The sequence below is a fragment of the Oryctolagus cuniculus genome, chromosome 4 (assembly GCF_964237555.1).
Source record: "Oryctolagus cuniculus chromosome 4, mOryCun1.1, whole genome shotgun sequence".
Taxonomy (NCBI): Eukaryota; Metazoa; Chordata; class Mammalia; order Lagomorpha; family Leporidae; genus Oryctolagus; species Oryctolagus cuniculus.
The window spans coordinates 149,997,962-150,016,097 of record NC_091435.1 but is presented as its reverse complement, the minus strand read 5'-3'; the positions used below and the strand labels follow the sequence as shown (position 1 = coordinate 150,016,097).

At 39.5% G+C, this 18,136-nt stretch overlaps 1 protein-coding gene across 4 annotated transcripts in view; it reads left to right on the top strand.

Annotated features, from left to right (window-relative positions):
* The window catches only part of ATP2C1 (ATPase secretory pathway Ca2+ transporting 1), a 132,132-nt gene that overhangs the window by 108,596 nt on the left and 5,400 nt on the right, over positions 1-18,136 (top strand). For all 4 annotated transcript variants that reach the window (XM_008266005.4, XM_070072820.1, XM_017346719.3 and 1 more), the window contains 6 exons: positions 1,307-1,375; positions 3,613-3,729; positions 4,503-4,650; positions 5,132-5,227; positions 8,274-8,415; positions 9,628-9,752. In XM_008266005.4, the coding sequence (XP_008264227.2) occupies positions 1,307-1,375; positions 3,613-3,729; positions 4,503-4,650; positions 5,132-5,227; positions 8,274-8,415; positions 9,628-9,752 (697 nt within the window). The remainder of the gene's footprint in view (positions 1-1,306; positions 1,376-3,612; positions 3,730-4,502; positions 4,651-5,131; positions 5,228-8,273; positions 8,416-9,627; positions 9,753-18,136) is intronic.

Sequence of the window (18,136 nt, the reverse complement as noted above, 5' to 3'; positions counted from 1 at the left end):
TAAGTTTTATTTCAGTGAATACATTTCAGAGAATCTTCTGTTTTTTTTCTACAACCCATCTGCAGACAGTTCAACTGAAAAAGAATTAGCAGTATTTAAGCATTGGGTAAACTAAAGCATGTTTCTTGATTAATTTTATTATATGGCCTAGTGTGTAGTTCTGGAGAAAGTGGTTTGTATAGGTGGAACAGACATAATAAATGACAAAGCGATTCATTTAAAGAAATATTTACCGAATGCCAGCTAAATGTCCCATTTCTTTAGGCACTCTTATGATAACACAGCAGTGAACCTTCCTGGGGGCCTTTATTCTAGTAAAATTCAAAAGATCAGAAATATGCATCAAGTTCACATCCATACTGATTTCCTTCTACTAGTGATTGTTCCTATTGCCCTCATTTCATGATGTAATTTATTAAAACTGAGTAACTTTGGTTTATTCACAGTTTTCTTTTGGGTTTCTTCCAGTTGATGTAAAACCCCAATGTGGTACCAGCTAGTGTCAGTTTCACAATGGTTAGGTGAGAGTGGTGTCAATCTTGTTTTTTTTTTTGGTAATCACCTATTGGTCGACTCAAGTCTCTTAACCATTTCAGTGATAAAATTACATATTTCAGGGTGTTTTGTTATCCTGCATTATAGGGAACTCAGGACTCAGAGCATTTGCCTAGCTCTTGCCAAGGATATGAGGTTTTTCTTTCCATTCTTAGAATTATATAAAATCTTGGAAGAAAGAGAAAGTGTTTAAAACATGTGTTTTCTTAGTTTCAGCCAAATGAAGGAGAGAATTCAAACGCATCTTGGTCATACCATATTCTATAATAACAAATTCACTAGTGCGTAGGAGCAACAGATGCCTTAAATTCTCTAATTCTTATTTTTATTGCCATTTAATTCCTGACATATATTAATTTAACCCTTTACCTGGCAACTTGTATTGTTAAGAAAAATGAGCTTTGGTGGATGATCTTTCTGGCTGACGTTGTCAGCATTAGTGTTGCTGCTTCTCATGTGCAGAGACTTTCAACTTTCATGTTGAACTATCTTTTGGAGAATAGTTTTAATATTGTATCATGAAATTAGTTCTGTTTGGCTTAGAAGGATTGATTTTTTTTAATTCCTTAAATAAGTGTTTCCATAGGTTTTTGCTAATTTGTATTATGTGAAGGAAATTATAGATTCTTTTTAATGATATATGTGTTATATTAGATATTTATTTTCAGAATTAGCTCCACAATGCTTTAGTATAGGCATTTTTATTTTTATGTGATGTTTTCTCTCTTCATCTTTATTTTTTAAATTTTAGGTCTGCAATTGAAGAAGGTAAAGGGATTTATAATAACATTAAAAACTTCGTTAGATTTCAGCTGAGCACGTAAGTTTGCAAGAAGTTTGTCACCACAAATTATCTAAAGTTACATGAAAAGTAGAACTTAAGTAGAATGCCTAGAAGCTTTGCCCTGTGTTTGTGAGGGTGGTTCATGTGCCACTTTCTGGAAAATAATGTGAATTGTACTCTGAAATTAAAATGGCATGGGAGGGTGATTGTTTGGCCTAGCAGTTAAGATACCTGTGTCCCAAATCGGGGTGCCTGATTTCTCTGCCCAACTCAAGCATCACATTAATGAAGACCCTGGGAGACGGTGGTATTGACTCAGGTAGTAAGGTCCCTGCCACCCACATGGGATTACCTGGATTGAATTCCTGATTTCCTACTTCTGACCAGCTTGGTCCAGCCCTGCCTATTGCAGGCATTTGAGGAATGAATCAGCAGATGGGAGCTCTCTCTATCAGTTTCTGTCCCTCTGCCTCTCAAATAAATTTAAAACATAAAAATGGCATGATACATAGGTTCTGAATATGATAATTAGATGTCTATTATCATCAGAATATACATATATCAGAATATACAGCCCTCTGTTCTGCAGTAACGGATTGAACCAACCATGGATTGAAAATATTCTGGAAAAACTGCATCTGCACTGAGTATGTGCAGACTTATTTTTTCTTTTTTAAAGATTTATTTATTTATGTAACAGGCAGAGGTACAGAGAGAGAGAGAGATTGATCTTCCGTCTGCTGTTTCATTCCCCAAATGGCCACAGTGGCCAGAACTGGGTCAGTCTGAAGCCAGGATCCAGGAGCTTCTACCAGGTTTCCCACATGGGTGCAGGGACCCAAGCACTCAGGCCATCCTCCACTGCTTTCCCAGGCTGGATTGGAAGAGGAGCAGCCAGGACATGAACCAGTGCCCATATGGGATGCTGGTGCTGCAGGTGGAGGCTTAACCTACTACGCCACTGGCCCCCTAGATTTTTTGTCCATGTCATTTTCCCCAAAACAATACAATATAACAACTATTTAAATTGTACTAGGTATTTAAAGTAATCTAGAGATGGTTTAAAGTATACAGGAAGATATCTACACATACTGTGCCATTTTATGAGCAACTTAAGCATACTTGAATTTTTGGCATTTTGGGGTAGGAAAGATTTTAGAACCAAACACCTGTAGATGCTGAGGGACAAGTGCATAAACCTCTGTGAGGCTGGCATCTGGTGTAGTGGTTAAGAACCAGCCTGGGATGCCTGCTTCTTGTGTTGAAGTGCTTGAATTTGAGTACTGGCGTCTCCTAGTTCCAGCTTCCTGCCAGTGCACACCCCAGGAGGCAGCCGGTGATGGCTCAAGTAGTTGAGGCCGTGTCACATATGTGCAAGACCCAGACTGAATTTCTGACACTTTTTCAGCCTGGCCCAGCCCTGGCTGTTGCAGGCATCTTGGGAGTGGACCACTGGGTGGCAGAGACCACTCTGTTCTGCCTTTCAAATCAATAAAAAATAAAATTTCCTTAGAGGACACTACACAAAGAAAAGCCTTTGGGATGTATTTAACACCTCCTGAACTAGTTGAGAAAGGGATGAGTCATATCTCAGGGTTTCTTCCTGATACCATTTTTAAAATAGAAGAGGTTTTCTGTAGTCAAATACTGTTGAAACTATTTAACTATTATATGGATTTAAATAATCTTCCTCAATTTGCAGTTGTCTGAACATCTTGAAAATTGTTTGTTAAAATTCTCCTAGCTTTAAGATGTATAGATGAGTGTAACATAAATTATTTTGAAACGTAGATCTCCTTTTTTTTTTTTTTTTTTTAAATTTATGTATGTATTTGAGAGGCACAGTTACAGACAGACAGAGGGAGAGACAGAGATAAAAGGTCTTCTATCCACTGGTTCACTCCCCAAATTGCTGCAACGGCCAGAGCTGGACTGATCCGAAGCCAGGAGTCAGGAGCTTCTTAGGGTTCTCCCACATGGGTGCAGGGGCCCAAGTGCTTGGGTCATCTTCCACTGCTTTCTCAGGCCATAAGCAAAAAGCTGGATTGGAAGAGCAGCAGCCGGGACACGAACTAGCACCCGTATGGGATGCTGGCTGGCACCTTAGGCAAAGGTTTAGCCTACCGTGCTTCAGCACTGGACCCAAAACAAATAACCTTTAAAAGTACAGTGGTAATGAGAGATTTTTAAATGCTGGAAAGGTGATAACATAAAATCAAAGTAAGTTTACTATGCTGACAGATTTTTTAAATGACTCTTTTTTTTTTCAACAGGAGTATAGCAGCATTAACTTTAATCTCATTGGCTACATTAATGAACTTTCCTAATCCTCTCAATGCAATGCAGATTTTATGGATCAATATTATTATGGATGGACCCCCAGCTCAGAGGTACGAACCTTTTCTTGCTTGAATTGGAACAATACAAGGCATGTAAATTTTAAAACTTCATTTGTAGGTAGCATTACAAAACTTAACAGCAACATGTGTGTTACAAATAGTATGCTGTGTGCCATTACTACTTACTGTCTTTGAGTGTTCATTCATGCAGTGTGGGTCTGAGCCTTCACATTATGGTAGATGCTGACCCTTAGGTTGAGAACAGCTCAGGGACAGATGCAGGATCTGTTCTCAGGGAGAAAATGTTTTATTTCCAAGGTTTGAAAAATTTATATCATACTAGGTATTCCAAGAGAATTCTCTGTGTTCAGTGTTACTACGTGGGTTCTATTGTCAGTTTTAGAGACTTGGGGAAAGTGTTGAAGGACCTGAGCTTTTTTCTTTTATAGTAATGGGATAGTTTAGTGATAGATAACTATCGACCATTGTAATAGGGTATCCTCATCAAAACTCTTGCATGGAAAATATTTTTCAGTGATGTATATTTCATGCCATATTGGAAATAAGTAAACATATATATATATATATATGTGAAATTGGATAATATTTTGGAAGTTAATTGTCAATATTCTGTCAGACTGTGCCAAACGAATAAAAGAGTGATTATTTTTGAATAATTATAGTCATAGTTTTCTTTATGATTCAAGATTTATTTTTATAAGAAAGCATATAGTTTCTTGGATAGTGACATTAGTGAAGTTGTGAAAATAGCAGGTCCAAACCTTACTGCTGTAAAGTAATTCACTTTTTTGTTTGCTTTTAAGCCTTGGAGTAGAACCGGTGGATAAAGATATCATTCGTAAACCGCCTCGCAACTGGAAGGACAGCATTTTAACTAAAAACTTGATACTTAAAATACTTGTTTCATCAATAATCATTGTTTGTGGGACTTTGTTTGTCTTCTGGCGTGAGGTATATTCACCAGATAAGCTGCTATATTAATGTGCACTCTGCATGTCATAAGTTTTAATTACTTTAGTATGTCTACTGAAAAGTAAGGGGAGCTCTTGAGTGAAAAATGTGATAACATTTCTTGAAAGTTTTGTTTCAGTCTTTATGAGTAATGCAGTTCTTTATTCATGATTTACAATAACTTAAATCTGCAGAAAAGTATCAATAAAATACATGAAAATTTGAGGGGAAGTTAGAAAAATCTGTCTTTAGCTACTTTTATTAAGTAATAGCAGTATTTAAATACTCAACATGTAGTTCATGTGGAGAATTTTATACTTTTCATTATGTGGACTACAGCTGTTCACGAGGTGATTTATAGAAAGTTAAGGTTGCCTGTGTGTTTCATACATTAGACTAAAGTTATTCTAATGGAAAGAAAATATTGATATTTTAGAAGCATGCATGTAGCATTGTTCATTTCATTGTCTCCTCTTGACAGCTGCGAGACAATGTGATAACACCTCGAGACACAACAATGACCTTCACATGCTTTGTGTTTTTCGACATGTTCAATGCACTAAGCTCCAGATCCCAGGTATACTTTGGGGAACCTTAGTTGATTGAATTGCGTAGAATGCTGTCTAATAGTTAGTAGGCAGGGTTATAGGTTTTTAGCTTTGCTTGGTTTTGCAGCCACAGATTACGGTCCTAGTCACAGCCTTCTTAAAATACATGCTAGGGGTCACCAGTGAGGGTAGGACATTGGGGGAGTAAAACCTTATCACAGGTACAGTTCTCAGATCTTCCGTCTTTTCAGTCTCTAATCAGCTATTGTGACACTATAGTCAGGTTAACATTGGAGCACAGGATGAACCTCATGAGTTCTGATATGGTGGGTATTTCATTTTTGAAGAAAGTATTGTTAGAACTATAAGAACAGTTTCATGCCTAATACTGTTTCGCCTTCTGTCAGCATGTCAACATTCAGGATATTTTAATTTGCTTTTCTTCCCATGTTATCCCTTAAGGTTTTACTGCCTCTTCTTGATGGTTTGGGGTTTTTTAAAATTTTTATTTATTTATTTTATGTTTATTTGGAAGTCAAAGAGATAGTTAACATGTGCTAGAGAGGTCTTTCATCCACTGTTCATTCCCCAAATAGCCACGATAGGTGGGTCTGGTACTGGCAAAAGCCAGGAACCAAGAACTCAATCCAGATTTCCCACACGAACAGCAGAGAGCAATCACCTGATGCCTCCCAGGGTACATATTAGCAGGAAGCTGGAGTGGGAAGCACTCCGTTATGGGATGTGGGCAACCCAAGTGGCATTTAAGCCCCTGTTCCAAGCACTTACCCTGGTCTGAGAGGTAGAACCCACTGGTATTTTTCAGAGCAGATTGTCCTTGAAAACTCTTTAAATTTTCAGCATGAACATTCATTTCCATTTAAAATTTTTATGTATTTTCTTTTCTTTTTTTTGACAGGCAGAGTTAGCGAGAGAGAGACAGAGAGAAAGGTCTTCCTTTCCGTTGGTTCACCCCCCAAATGGCCGCTATGGCCGGCGCACTGTGCCTAACCAAAGCCAGGAGCCAGTGCTTCCTTTTGGTCTCCCATGCAGGTGCAGGGCCCAAGCACTTGGGCCATCCTCCACTGCCTTCCTGGGCCACAGCAGAGAGCTGGCCTGGAAGAGGAGCAGCCGGCACAGAATCCGGTGCCCCAAGTGGGACTAGAACCCCGGGTGCTGGCGCTGCAGGTGGAGGATTAGCCAAGTGAGCTGCGGCGAGGGCCTGTATTTTCATTTTACTTGAAACGCAGAGATCGGGACACAGAGGTCTTCTATCTATTGGTTTACTCTTCAGATGTTCCAGAAATCAGGACTGGGCCAGGCCACAGAAACCTCATGTGGGTGGCAGGGACTCAAGTTCTTGGGCCGTTATCTGGTGCCCCCCTGTGATTGGTGTGCATTATCAGGAAGATAGAAGCAGAGACTCAAACCAAGCACTCCAGTGTGTGAGAAGTGGGTGTCCCAAGTGGTGTCTTAACTGCTGCACCAACATCCCGCCTCTCATTTCAATATTAAAGCACTTCATGGATCTTTAACTATATCGGTTCTCATTTGCTGTGTTAGAATTTTCCAAGTGCAGTGAATTATTAGTAATCTAGATCAAGTTTTGAAGAAGCAATAGTATTTGCATTTTTGGGTTATGAATGTTGGATTTACTTAACTAGGTTCATTCTTGAAGATAGGATTTTAGGAATGGGCATTGTAGTGTAGCAGGTTAAGCTGCCAGCTGAGATGTCAGCATACCATGTGGGCACTGGATCAAGTTCCAGATGGCTCCACTTCTGATTGAGCTCCCTGCTGGTGTGCCTTTGAAGGCAGCTGAAGATGGCTCAAGTCCTTGGGCCTTTGCCCCTATGTGTGAGACCCAGATCTGGCTCCTGGCTTTTACTTGGCCTCGTCCCAGTCATTGTGGCCAATTTGGGAGTGAACCGGTGGATGGAGAATTGATCTTTCTTTCTCTCTTTTTCAAATAAACAAATACATAAATTTTTTTAAAAAAGAGATTGGATTTTAGACTTTTTACCTAAATGAATGTATAGAAATGATTTACCAGGGCTGGTGTAGTGGGTAAAGGTGCTGCCTATGATGCCTTCATCCCATATTGGTGCTGGTTTGTATCTCGGATGCTCCACTTCTTTTTTTTTTTAAAGATCCATTTATCTATTTGAAAGTTAGAGCTACAGAGGGAGAAAGGGGAGACAGAGAGATCTTCCATCTGCTGATCCGCTCCCCAGATGGCCACAACAGCTGGGACTAGACCAGGCTGGAGCCAGGAGCCAAGACCCAAGACCTTCTTCCGGGTCTCCCACGCAGGTGCAGGGGCTGAAGGACCTGAGCATCTGCTGCCTCCTATATCCCATTAGCAGGGAGCTGGAAGAGAAGTGTAGCAGTCTTGACACGAGCCGGCTCGCACACAGGATGCCGGTACCGCAAATGGTGGCTCAACCTGCCACACCACAGCGCCACTTCTGTGCTCCACTTCTGATTCTGCTCCCCACTAATGGCTTGGGAACAAGCAGCAGAAGATGGCCCAAGTGCTTGGACTTGTATCATCCATGTGGGAGGCCCAGATGAAGCTCTTAACCATTGTAGCCATCTGGGGAGTGAACCAGAAGATGGAAGGACACCCCCCCCCCCCCGACTCTGACATTTTAAATAAATAAATCAATCTTAGAAAAATGAAAGAACTCAGACCAAACGACAAGCAAAGAGATATTGAGTTAAAGCAAAACATCTTTAAGAAAAAAAATTTTTTTTTTTTATCAAAATACACATAGAAGTTTCTTAGTATGTTTGGGTGCTAAAGTAGGTATCCTTTCTTTTTATGGTCTCAAAGTATCACTCTTTAAAATAAAACTTTTCTTGATAAATAGAAGCTGCTTTAAAATTTTCCTTGAAAAATTTCCTCTGAATTTTTTCCAAATTATAGTTAAAATGAGGAGATTTTATGGTATTGGCATTATAGAATTAAGTGATCACTGATATGTCGTATTAAAACTGGAAGTGAATATGATAAGAAAGAAGTTATTTCTAAGACCGAGTGATAACTAAACTAACTTTCTGCTTTGCCGACAGACCAAGTCTGTGTTTGAGATCGGGCTGTGCAGTAATAAAATGTTTTGCTATGCCGTCCTCGGATCCATCATGGGGCAGTTACTGGTTATTTACTTTCCTCCACTTCAGAAGGTTTTTCAAACTGAGAGCCTGAGTATACTGGGTAAAGGAAATGTTATCTTTATAATTTGTGTATTTTTACATGAACATTTATATTTTCTAATTTGTTCTAAAAGGTTGTATTTTAAAATAATGAAATAAGAAAAATAACTGACTTCTGATTTGCTTTATGTTTTCGTCTGGAAATGCTCAGATTTACCCTCCTAACTGTAGTGTTTTAATTTGCTTTTTATTTTCTTTTTTATAGACTATCAACTGTCATAAAATCATATTTGGTGATTCTGAAATACAACAACATTTGTTGTTGAGAGATTGTAGCATGTAACTCTAATGAACTTTCCATTTTGTATGAAGAGAAAACTCAAGCTCATTGAAAACCTAGCTGCTCCTTTAAAGTTAAAATTTTAATAGAGTAAAATTATACTATTTCTTATTTGTACACTCTCATTTCATGAAATAAGTCTGACCCTAAAACCATAAATTTGGTAAAGGCTGTGGAAATCATACATTTTTTCATACACCATGCATTAAATTTATGATACAGTACAATTAAAACCGGATTTTCCTATCTGAGCATGTGGAACAATGTATTTGATTGGAATGTTGTCCTTAATTCTTGAGTTTTTAAGTTAATTTTGGTATTTGTAAAAGTGAGCTATACAGCCTCAGTAGTTTTTGCTGGAAGTTAATCTTAAGTTTAATGTTACTACATTATTTAATTCCTTATTCCCACTGCTTCCTCTTTTTAGAAAATAGAACGTCAAGGAGACAGCTTTAGTTTGTTAGCAGCAAATAAGAGCTAACACAGTGGATACTATTGTAAAGACGGTCTTCCAGGCTCTGAAATGGAATACATTGATGCAAAATTTTAAAAATTGAAATAGGCATTTTCAGTTAAATTGGTTACTACTTATTGATTGTAGATTTTTTTAAAAAGGGCTGTGATCACTAGCTAGAATGCTCCTCTTGGAGTTCCTGTTCAAGGTTAGCATTTGAGTACTGGGTGAGGGAAAGCAGGCAGATAACTTGGGTTCTGGTTCTGGCTGCTGCCTCTCTGACTTAGTAGCATTGGGTAAGTCACTTACTACATTTGATCTTGCCTTCATTTTACCCCAGGGTGATTGTGTCTGTGTCAGGGAATGGTTGTGAAACAGTGTATTTGAGGACTGGTAAAATGCTAGAAAAACATAAGCTATTAAGATTTACAACTGTTACTTTCAAAGAATTGTAAAGCCTAGCTTGTTTTCTTTTGCAGATCTGTTGTTTCTTTTGGGTCTCACCTCGTCAGTGTGTATAGTGGCAGAGATTATAAAGAAGGTTGAACGGAGCAGGGAAAAGATCCAGAAGAATGTTAGCTCGACATCGTCGTCTTTTCTTGAAGTATGATGCATATTGCATTCTTTATTTGCAAACTAGGAATTGCAGTCTGAGGATCATTTAGAAGGGCAAATTCAAGAGGATAATGAAGATTTGAGAACTTTTTAACTTTTCATTGACTAAAAATGAACTTTAATGTTAAAGACTTGATTTGAGACTTGAACCTGCTGGCAGTCCCAAATGAAATTATGCAACTTTGATAACATATTCCTTGATTTAAATTGGCTTTTGCAATTGAGTGGAACTTTATAAAGCATATGGGCAATTATTTAATTTAAAAAAAAAAAACGGTAAAACCTGAACCACCTTCTGCACTTAAAGAGGTCTAACAGTATAAATACACTATCTATCTTAGATAGATATAAATATTTTTTTTTATTTTTAAATATTGTACTATTTATGGTGGTGGGGCTTTCTTACTAATACACAAATAAATTCAGTCATTTCAAAGGCATTCTATTTGTTCTAGAAGTTGTGCCATGTTTCAGCTACTGTATTTCCTTTTTCCTGTATTGTAAGCAGCTCCAGTACGTTGTGCTACCATTTTTGTATCGCACATTTTTTGCACAGGAAGTGACCACTGTCAGATCACTGTTCTTTTCTTTCTTTTTGTGATTGAAAAGCCAATACTGCAGTTTGAAGTAAATGTTTGCTTTTCTTAGTAAATGGTTGCTTTTGTTTTCAGACAAGAGTCTTTGATCTAGGGGAATTAATGCAGGGATGTGACTGGTCTTCCAGTTAGGGTAACCGTGTCTATAAATGATAGTCACTCGTAGAGTTAGAGACATTTGAAATTGGGCTGAAATTAGATTAATACATCATGTGTCCTTTTTGAGTTAAATATTAAATACATACTTGCCATATATCATTTCAGTATTCAGCTGAATAGCTGAATTTTCTCTTGCATGTTTTCAAATGTATGTGTTTTCTTCAAAAGTATAAGCTACTTCAAGAATACAAACACCCCAAACTCAAACACATGGTTAATGAATCAGGGTATACGTGGAACATTTTGTGCTGGCCTTGTTCTTCATGCATCACAGCTTCTTTGGCCTAGATTGTAGCACAGGCTGCATTCTGCCCCATCTCCTTGATGTATTATTTGTTTTCTGCCTTCTTCCTTCTGTTTTATTGGATATGCTAGATAAGTAGATGGATTTGTTAGGTGTGATATCATCATCATTTTTCATAAATAAAGTTAGGGAATTTTGGCTTCCATAAACTGGAAAAATAAAACACTGTTTAAGTATTTATCCAATAATAAACTGCAAGTGTTAGCACTGAAGTATCTTCATTGATAGAGAAGATATGTTACTTTAGTCCTTGTTATTGTAACATTACAGTGTAAGAAGCTGAGATGTCAAGGCTAGAGTATCAGAAGAACATTGTTCTGTCTCATTAGATGGAATGTGGAAAATCTTGTTTAATTTACGCTATTTTTAGTGACTTAGTGTCTCATCCCTAAATTTTGAAATGATTTTTCTTGTGTTACAAAGACGGAAAATACATATTAAGTGCACGTCAATATTCTGCTTTGCATTTTAGGTGCAGAGTATGACTCCTATGAAATAAATACATTATCTTTTTTTTTTAACCTATAAAAAGAAATGATTTCTTTTCATAAGTTATTGACCTCCGATTTGGGACTGTTAGTATTTAAATTGCTCATGTGGATTTTTAAAAAAAGATTTGATTTATTTGAAAGAGTTACAGAAAGAGGTAGAGACAGAGAGGTCTTCCATCCAATGGTTCACTCCCCTATTGGCCGCAATGGCTGGAGCTGCGCTGATCCGAAGCCAGGAGCCAGGAGCTTCTTCGGGGTCTCCCACGTGGGTGCAGGGGCCCAAGCACTTGGGCCATCTTCTCTTGCTTTCCCAGGCCATAGCAAAGAGCTGGATCTGAAGAGGAATAGCCGGGACTAGAACTGGCATTCGTATGGGCTGCCAGCGCTTCAGGCCAGGGCTTTAACCTGCTGTGCCATAGCACTGGCCTCTCATGTGGATTTTTTTTTTTTTTATTTGGCAGGTAGTACGTTAGACAGTGAGAGAGAGAGAGACAGAAAGGTCTTCCTTCCGTTTGTTCACTCCCCAAATGGCCGCTACGGCCGGCCCTGCGCCGATCCAAAGCCGGGAGCCAGGAGCCAGGTGCTTCTTCCTGGTCTCTCATGCGGGTACAGGGGCCCAAGCACCTGGGCCATCCTCCTACCTTCCCGGGCCCCAGCAGAGAGCTGGACTGGAAGAGGAGCAGCTGGGACTAGAACCCTGTGCCCATATGGGATGCTGGTGCCACAAGCAGAGGATTAACCAGGTTAGCCACAGCACCAGCCCCTCTCATGTGGATTTTTAAGATACAGAAACTTCATGATTTAAAAAAGAAGTTAAAGTGGTGTACAGACCCAAATTTCAATTTTCTGTAGAATATTGGTCCAAATTTGGCTGACTTAAATATGTTAGTTTCTAAATTTTTTATTTGTATCCTGTATTCTCGTCTTGAGACTTGGTAGAGTCCTTAGCAGTACTAACATGTTTGGCTTTTTCCCTATTAGACTGCGTATGAAACTATTTGACTCGATAGTGACTAAACATTAGGGAAGAAAAAGAAAACAACTTGAAATGATTGTAGACAATTCTCAAATGATGAAAGCTGGCCACACAGAAATAAGCTGAGCATGTTCTTGCTGATTTTTGCCAAACATTGCAGACCGAAGGATGAAATAAAAGTGAACCTACACAACCAAGAATTCCCCAACCCCCAAGGATATGGGATTTATTTCATATTACTAAGCACCCTTACAAGTATGACATGTCTTTTTGCCTTCCTTACCCATACATGGTACATCTGCATTCATAGTCTTTCTGAATTTATTTTACATTCCATCTTTTCCATGTAGTACTGTGAGTATTGGCTCTCCCTCAATGAACTGGTGGCAGCAATAAATGCATGTAGGAATTTTACCCTGCTTTCTGCCTCTGTCTCATGGCAATTCATTCGCATCTTCCACATGACACACCCTGAGAAGTTGGTTGGAAGAATTGTCTTCTCAATAAACACTTGTTTAGCACCTAGAGTGTGCTAAGAAAAGAAAGATGATGACATCCCTGTGTTTCATGAGCTCATCAGCAAGGATGGTAGGAGATAGAAATATCAACAAGCTGTTTCAAAAAGTTAATAGTGATCTTTGCACTGTTATCCTACAAATATACCTGTATTAAAATGAATAACAGCACACATTTCACTGAAAGTCTCCCTTAATATTGGCATCTGAAATCTTCGGAGTCCTTTCTTAGATTGAGCTCCTGCGGTCTTGAGTTCTTGGATGTACCTGTAGAGATCAGTATGACATAACATCCATTCTGGTGGTAAGTGTTGTCCAAATGCTGCAGTAGCTGATGGAGAGAAAGAACTTGGTGGGAAGAGCTTGTCAGAGACATTTCCTAGAACTAGTGGCATCTGAATCAAGCCTTAAGTTGGAAACCTGCAGCCAGGAAGCAGCAAGACATTGCAACCAAAGAGCATAGATGTTGGTGGGGGCTGGGAGAAACGTGAAACTCAAGGAGTTTAGTTCTGTTGTGATGGGAAGTGTAATGTGAAGGCTCAGATAGATAGGTGGGCACTTAGTAGTGAAGGCAGAGGCATTTGACCTGACTTGTAGCATGCTTGAGGATTTTAAGAATACGATGGAAGTTTGGATGTTGTCTTAAAAAAGCACAGGGGATCAGCTGTAAAAGCTAAGAAGACCTGTTAGCAAATTGTAACAGCTTAAGGGATAGAGGGATAATTAAGCCACAGCTGTCATTATAGAGAAGAAGGTACAAAGTTCTGTCTTCTAAGAGAAAGCGTTGACATGATTGCACAGGAGGAAAGGAAAATGTGGGGATCCCTGGTTCTGGCCCTTGGCTTAAATAGTAGAGCTATTGGGAAAATAATAAAAACCAGCAGGCTTCAGTGGGATGTTGCTAGATTTGAAATGGGAAGTTTGTGGTATCCTTGAGATTTTCCAGAGCATGTGCTATATGATGCTTCTAAAGCACAAAGTCGTGGCTAATAAGGTAGTAGAAAAACAGTTTTGCTTCACAGGCATCATTTTGTTTTGTTTTGTTTTTTTGCTAAAAGTAAAGCAGTAGATTAAATTAAACTCAGCTTTGACAGATTACAATCTTAAAGTTATTTTGGCATTGTTATTAATCAGCAAAATCTCAAAATTCAGGAAAATACAGGAACATTGTAGTTTTGTTGTGGCGCTTTCAGAATAAATCTGTCACTAAGGTAACTGGGAAACGCTGATCTGACTTAGTGGTTGTGCATCTTTTTGGCACTCAGAGGTGGACAGTGCTTCAGGGCAGGGCACTATACATGCCTGACTTCACTGCTCCTGTCCCATTTTACTCAGTTCTGGACAGATTGACAAATACCCTGGCAAACACTGAACACTTCTTTGTTGATTCTGTTTTTCTGTGCAGTCTGGCAGAACTCCCTTTCATACCTAACCCAAAGTTACTTTTTCTTTTTTTAAAAAAATTATTTATTCACATTTATTTTATTTCTTTGAAAGGCAGAATTAGAGATCGTCCATTTGCAGGTTCAGTCCCCAAATGGCCGCAACAGCTGGTTGAAGCTAAGAGCTTGGAATTCCATCCAGGTCTCCCATATGGGTGGCAGGAGCCCAGGGACTTGGGTCCTCTGCTGCTGCTTTCCCAGCTGCATTAGCAGAGAGCTGGATGGGAAGTGGAGCGGCCAGGATTCAAAGCAGCCCTAATGTGGGATGCCTGTGTCACAGGCAGTGGCTTAACCCACTATGGCACAATGCTAGCCCTTAATTTTTTATATTTTATTATTTTTTAAAGATTTATTTATTTAAAAGGTAGAGTTATATATAGAAGAGAGACATACAGATCTTCCTTCCTCTAGTTCACTTGCCACATGGCCACAATGGCCAGGGTTAGGCCAGGCCAAAATCAGGAGTTTCATCTGGGTCTTCTGCATTTGGTACAGGGCCACAGGTACCCAGGCCATGTTCTGCTGCTGTCTCAGGCCGATTAGCAGGGAGCTGGATTGAAAATGGAACAACTGGGACTGGAACTGGTGCTCATGTGAGATGCCGGCATTGCAGACAGTGGCTTAACTCACTGAGCCACATTGCTCATTCCTGTTATTTCTTAAGCAATAATAACATGTTCTATTTAGGGACTCTTTGAATAGAAACTAAAAATATCAGTTGTGAACAGCAAGTGTCACAAGTTATGCAAATGGGTTGGCATTGTGGTGCAGTGAGTTAATTGCAAGTTAGGACACCCACATCCCATGTGAGAGGACTCGTTTGTGTCTTGGCACTTTTGCTTCCAATCTAGCTCCCTGCTAATGCATCCCGGGAGCAGCAGACAGTGGCTCAGCCGGTCACCCACATGGAAGACCTGAATGGAGTTTGAGGCTCCTGGCCAGCTCTGTTGTGTGCTTACAGGGAGTATATCTGCTGCTGAAAAATCCTTGTCTCTCTGTCTTTGTTGCTCTACCTTTGAAATAGATAAACACAATTTTTTTACCAAAAGAAATTGTACAAATTGTTGTGCATACCTTCCAGGGGCCCATTTTTGGGCTCTGTATGTCTAGCTTTTGAACTCAAACAAAATGTTTTTTAATTTTTTAAATGCTAATCTATATAGCTACATTAAAAGCAATTTTCTGCTAAAGTCTTCTCTGTGATAAATATAGTGAAGTGGCAGTTTGGCCACTTAAAAAGAGTGTGCCTTGACTCTGCTCTTTTTCCTCAAGTCTGCATTTTACAAGTACAATGTGAAACGGGTTGGTATGTGAATCTTACCCTTGGAGCAATCTACAGAGCTCACCCTTGTAGGTGAATGTGTAGAAATTTGTGTGATAGGAATGACATGATGAACTTCACATTTAAGCATTATGAGATAAATTTTAGTAAGTTATAAATTATCATTTTCATTCATATTCCTTTCTCATATTCATCTCTATGATTGTATGACAGGATTGTATTCTTTTAAAAAATTTTTAAAGATTATTTATTTGAAAGAGTTAAAGAGTGAAGGAGAGATGGAGACTGAGAGAGAGAGAGAGAGAGATCTATCCACTGATTCACTCCCTAGATGGCTGCAGTGGAGAAGCCAGGCACTTCAGTGGATCTCCCACTTGGGCAACAGCGGTTCAGGTAGATGGCCATCTCCTGCTGTGTTCCCAGGCACATTAGCAGAGAGCTGGATCGGACCTGGTGAGCTGGGGACTTCAACTGGAGCCCTTGTGGGATGCAGGTGTCACTGGGGCCAGCCATCCTACTATGCCACAGTGCTGGCCCTTGCATTAGGTTTTCTTTCTTTCTTTCTTTTTTTAAAGATTTTTTTTATTTATTTATTTGAAAGGCAGAGTTACAGAGCAGCAGAGGCAGAGAGACAGAGAGAGACAGAGGGGTCTTCCATCCACTGGTTCACTCCCCAAATGGCAGCAATAGTTGGGACAGGGCCGATCCGAAGCCAGGAGCCAGGAGCTTCTTCCAGGTCTCCCATACCAATGCAGGGGCCCAAGCACTTGCTTTCCCAGGCCATAGCAGAAAGCTGGATTGGAAGTGGAGCAGCCGGGACTCGAACTGGTGCCCATATGGGATGCCAGCACTGTGGGCAGCGGCTTTACCCACTGTGTCACCGGGCCAGCCCCTGCGTTAGGATTTAGAAGTATCTTTCTATAGGAGCTGATTTGGATGACTCATGAATTAGCTAGAGGTGTTACAAGTTAGGAAAATAGTTTTAATCCCCCTTCACCTGTACATGTGGAGCTGTTAGTTTTGGTTGCTGAGATGGGCATGCAGAACAGATCTGCCTGCTGCCTGGTCTTGTAAATAAAGCTTTATTTAAACACAGCTGTGTGCATTCATTTACACATTGTTTATTGCTGCTTCCGTGCTACAACTAAAGTGAGTCATTGGAATACAGACCACATGTCCCATAAAGCCTAAAATTTTTCAGAAAGAATTTGGCAACTCGTTTAAATATTCAAAAGGGGCAAAACCGGTCTGTGCATTGCATTGAGGGGCTGGAAAGAAAGTCCCATCACTTCACCTTCCAGGCTTCCAACAACATGTTCTCTCTGGGCTAGATGTACTTGGTAGCAGATTTCTGTGACTCCTGAATCAACACAAGCCTTCTGTTGCAGAAAGTGTGTGGCTGTCATCAGTCCCATCTTTTTACCAGGGCTTGTTCTCTGCTGTCCTGTTGTTCCCCCTGCTCCCCCATGAGTAGTTTGTATGTTTGTGTGTGTGTCTCATTTCTCCCATCCACGCCCCATCCCCGGCTGTCTCTCTGTCTTTCTCTACATCCAAGCTTTTATGCATTTGAAGCAGTCTGCTCCTTTCTGTTCCTTTGTGTCTTTTTGGATGGTTCCCTCTCACTGGTTGTACAAGCACAGGCTTAATTTAAGTAGAGGAAAATGAAAATGAGAGCAGTGCCTAGATAGAAACATGGTAGTTTTTCCAGATGTAGGTAACAACAGCACCTCAGTTAATTCTCCACCAAGTAGTTTTCCTAATCTTGTACACTATTCTAGCTCACATGAGGGCATGACTGGTAGTCAAATGATTCAGTCCTATAAATGATCAGAAATACAGTATTGAAATGTGTTAAGATTATAATTATTGAGTAGTTTTTCAAAAAACATTCTTTGGTGTTCCTTGAACCTGACCACAGTATTGTGCACAGAAACCTCCAGGTATCTCCAAAGTAGTAGTAGGAAAATAGTTTTTTAAAAATATACATATATGTGTACATGTATAAAGATATATACACATATATACATGGCTTAGCTATATATAAAGTAGTGGGAATTGAAGAGATCGCGTGTGCATCACAACATGTGAATTTGTGATCTAGTTTTTCTCCTTAAAAAATTAGTGCAGTGACAATGGCTGGAAACTTTCCGTTTACTGTCACATTCATCTAGTTCTCCCGTTTTAACAGATCTGGGTATGGCCACTTGCAGTCGTGTCTGAATTTTCAAACTCACTTCCTCAACGTGAAGTTCCTGTCTTAAAATTTTTAGAACTGGACAGACTTGAATTTTAGCATTATTCAGACTTCTGGAAAGAAATTCAAAACCAGTTTATCCTGTATGGCTGGGAAGGCTGCTGGCTGAAAGTGAGGAGGCATGTTTTTAACACATTGGTCCAGGAGAAATAGTATTTCATTTTAAATTGGTACCAGATGCACAATCAGTTTCAGCTGTCATGACTGAAATGCATCAGTGAAAGACATAAGAAAAGAACCAAGTACCCCAATCCAAGTCACCGGAAATAATAGGTCACCACAGCTGAAGTTCAGTATTGGTAAGAGCTGGTTCCTTTCTGGAAGTGAAATTCCTTTTCCTGGTCTCGGTAGCAA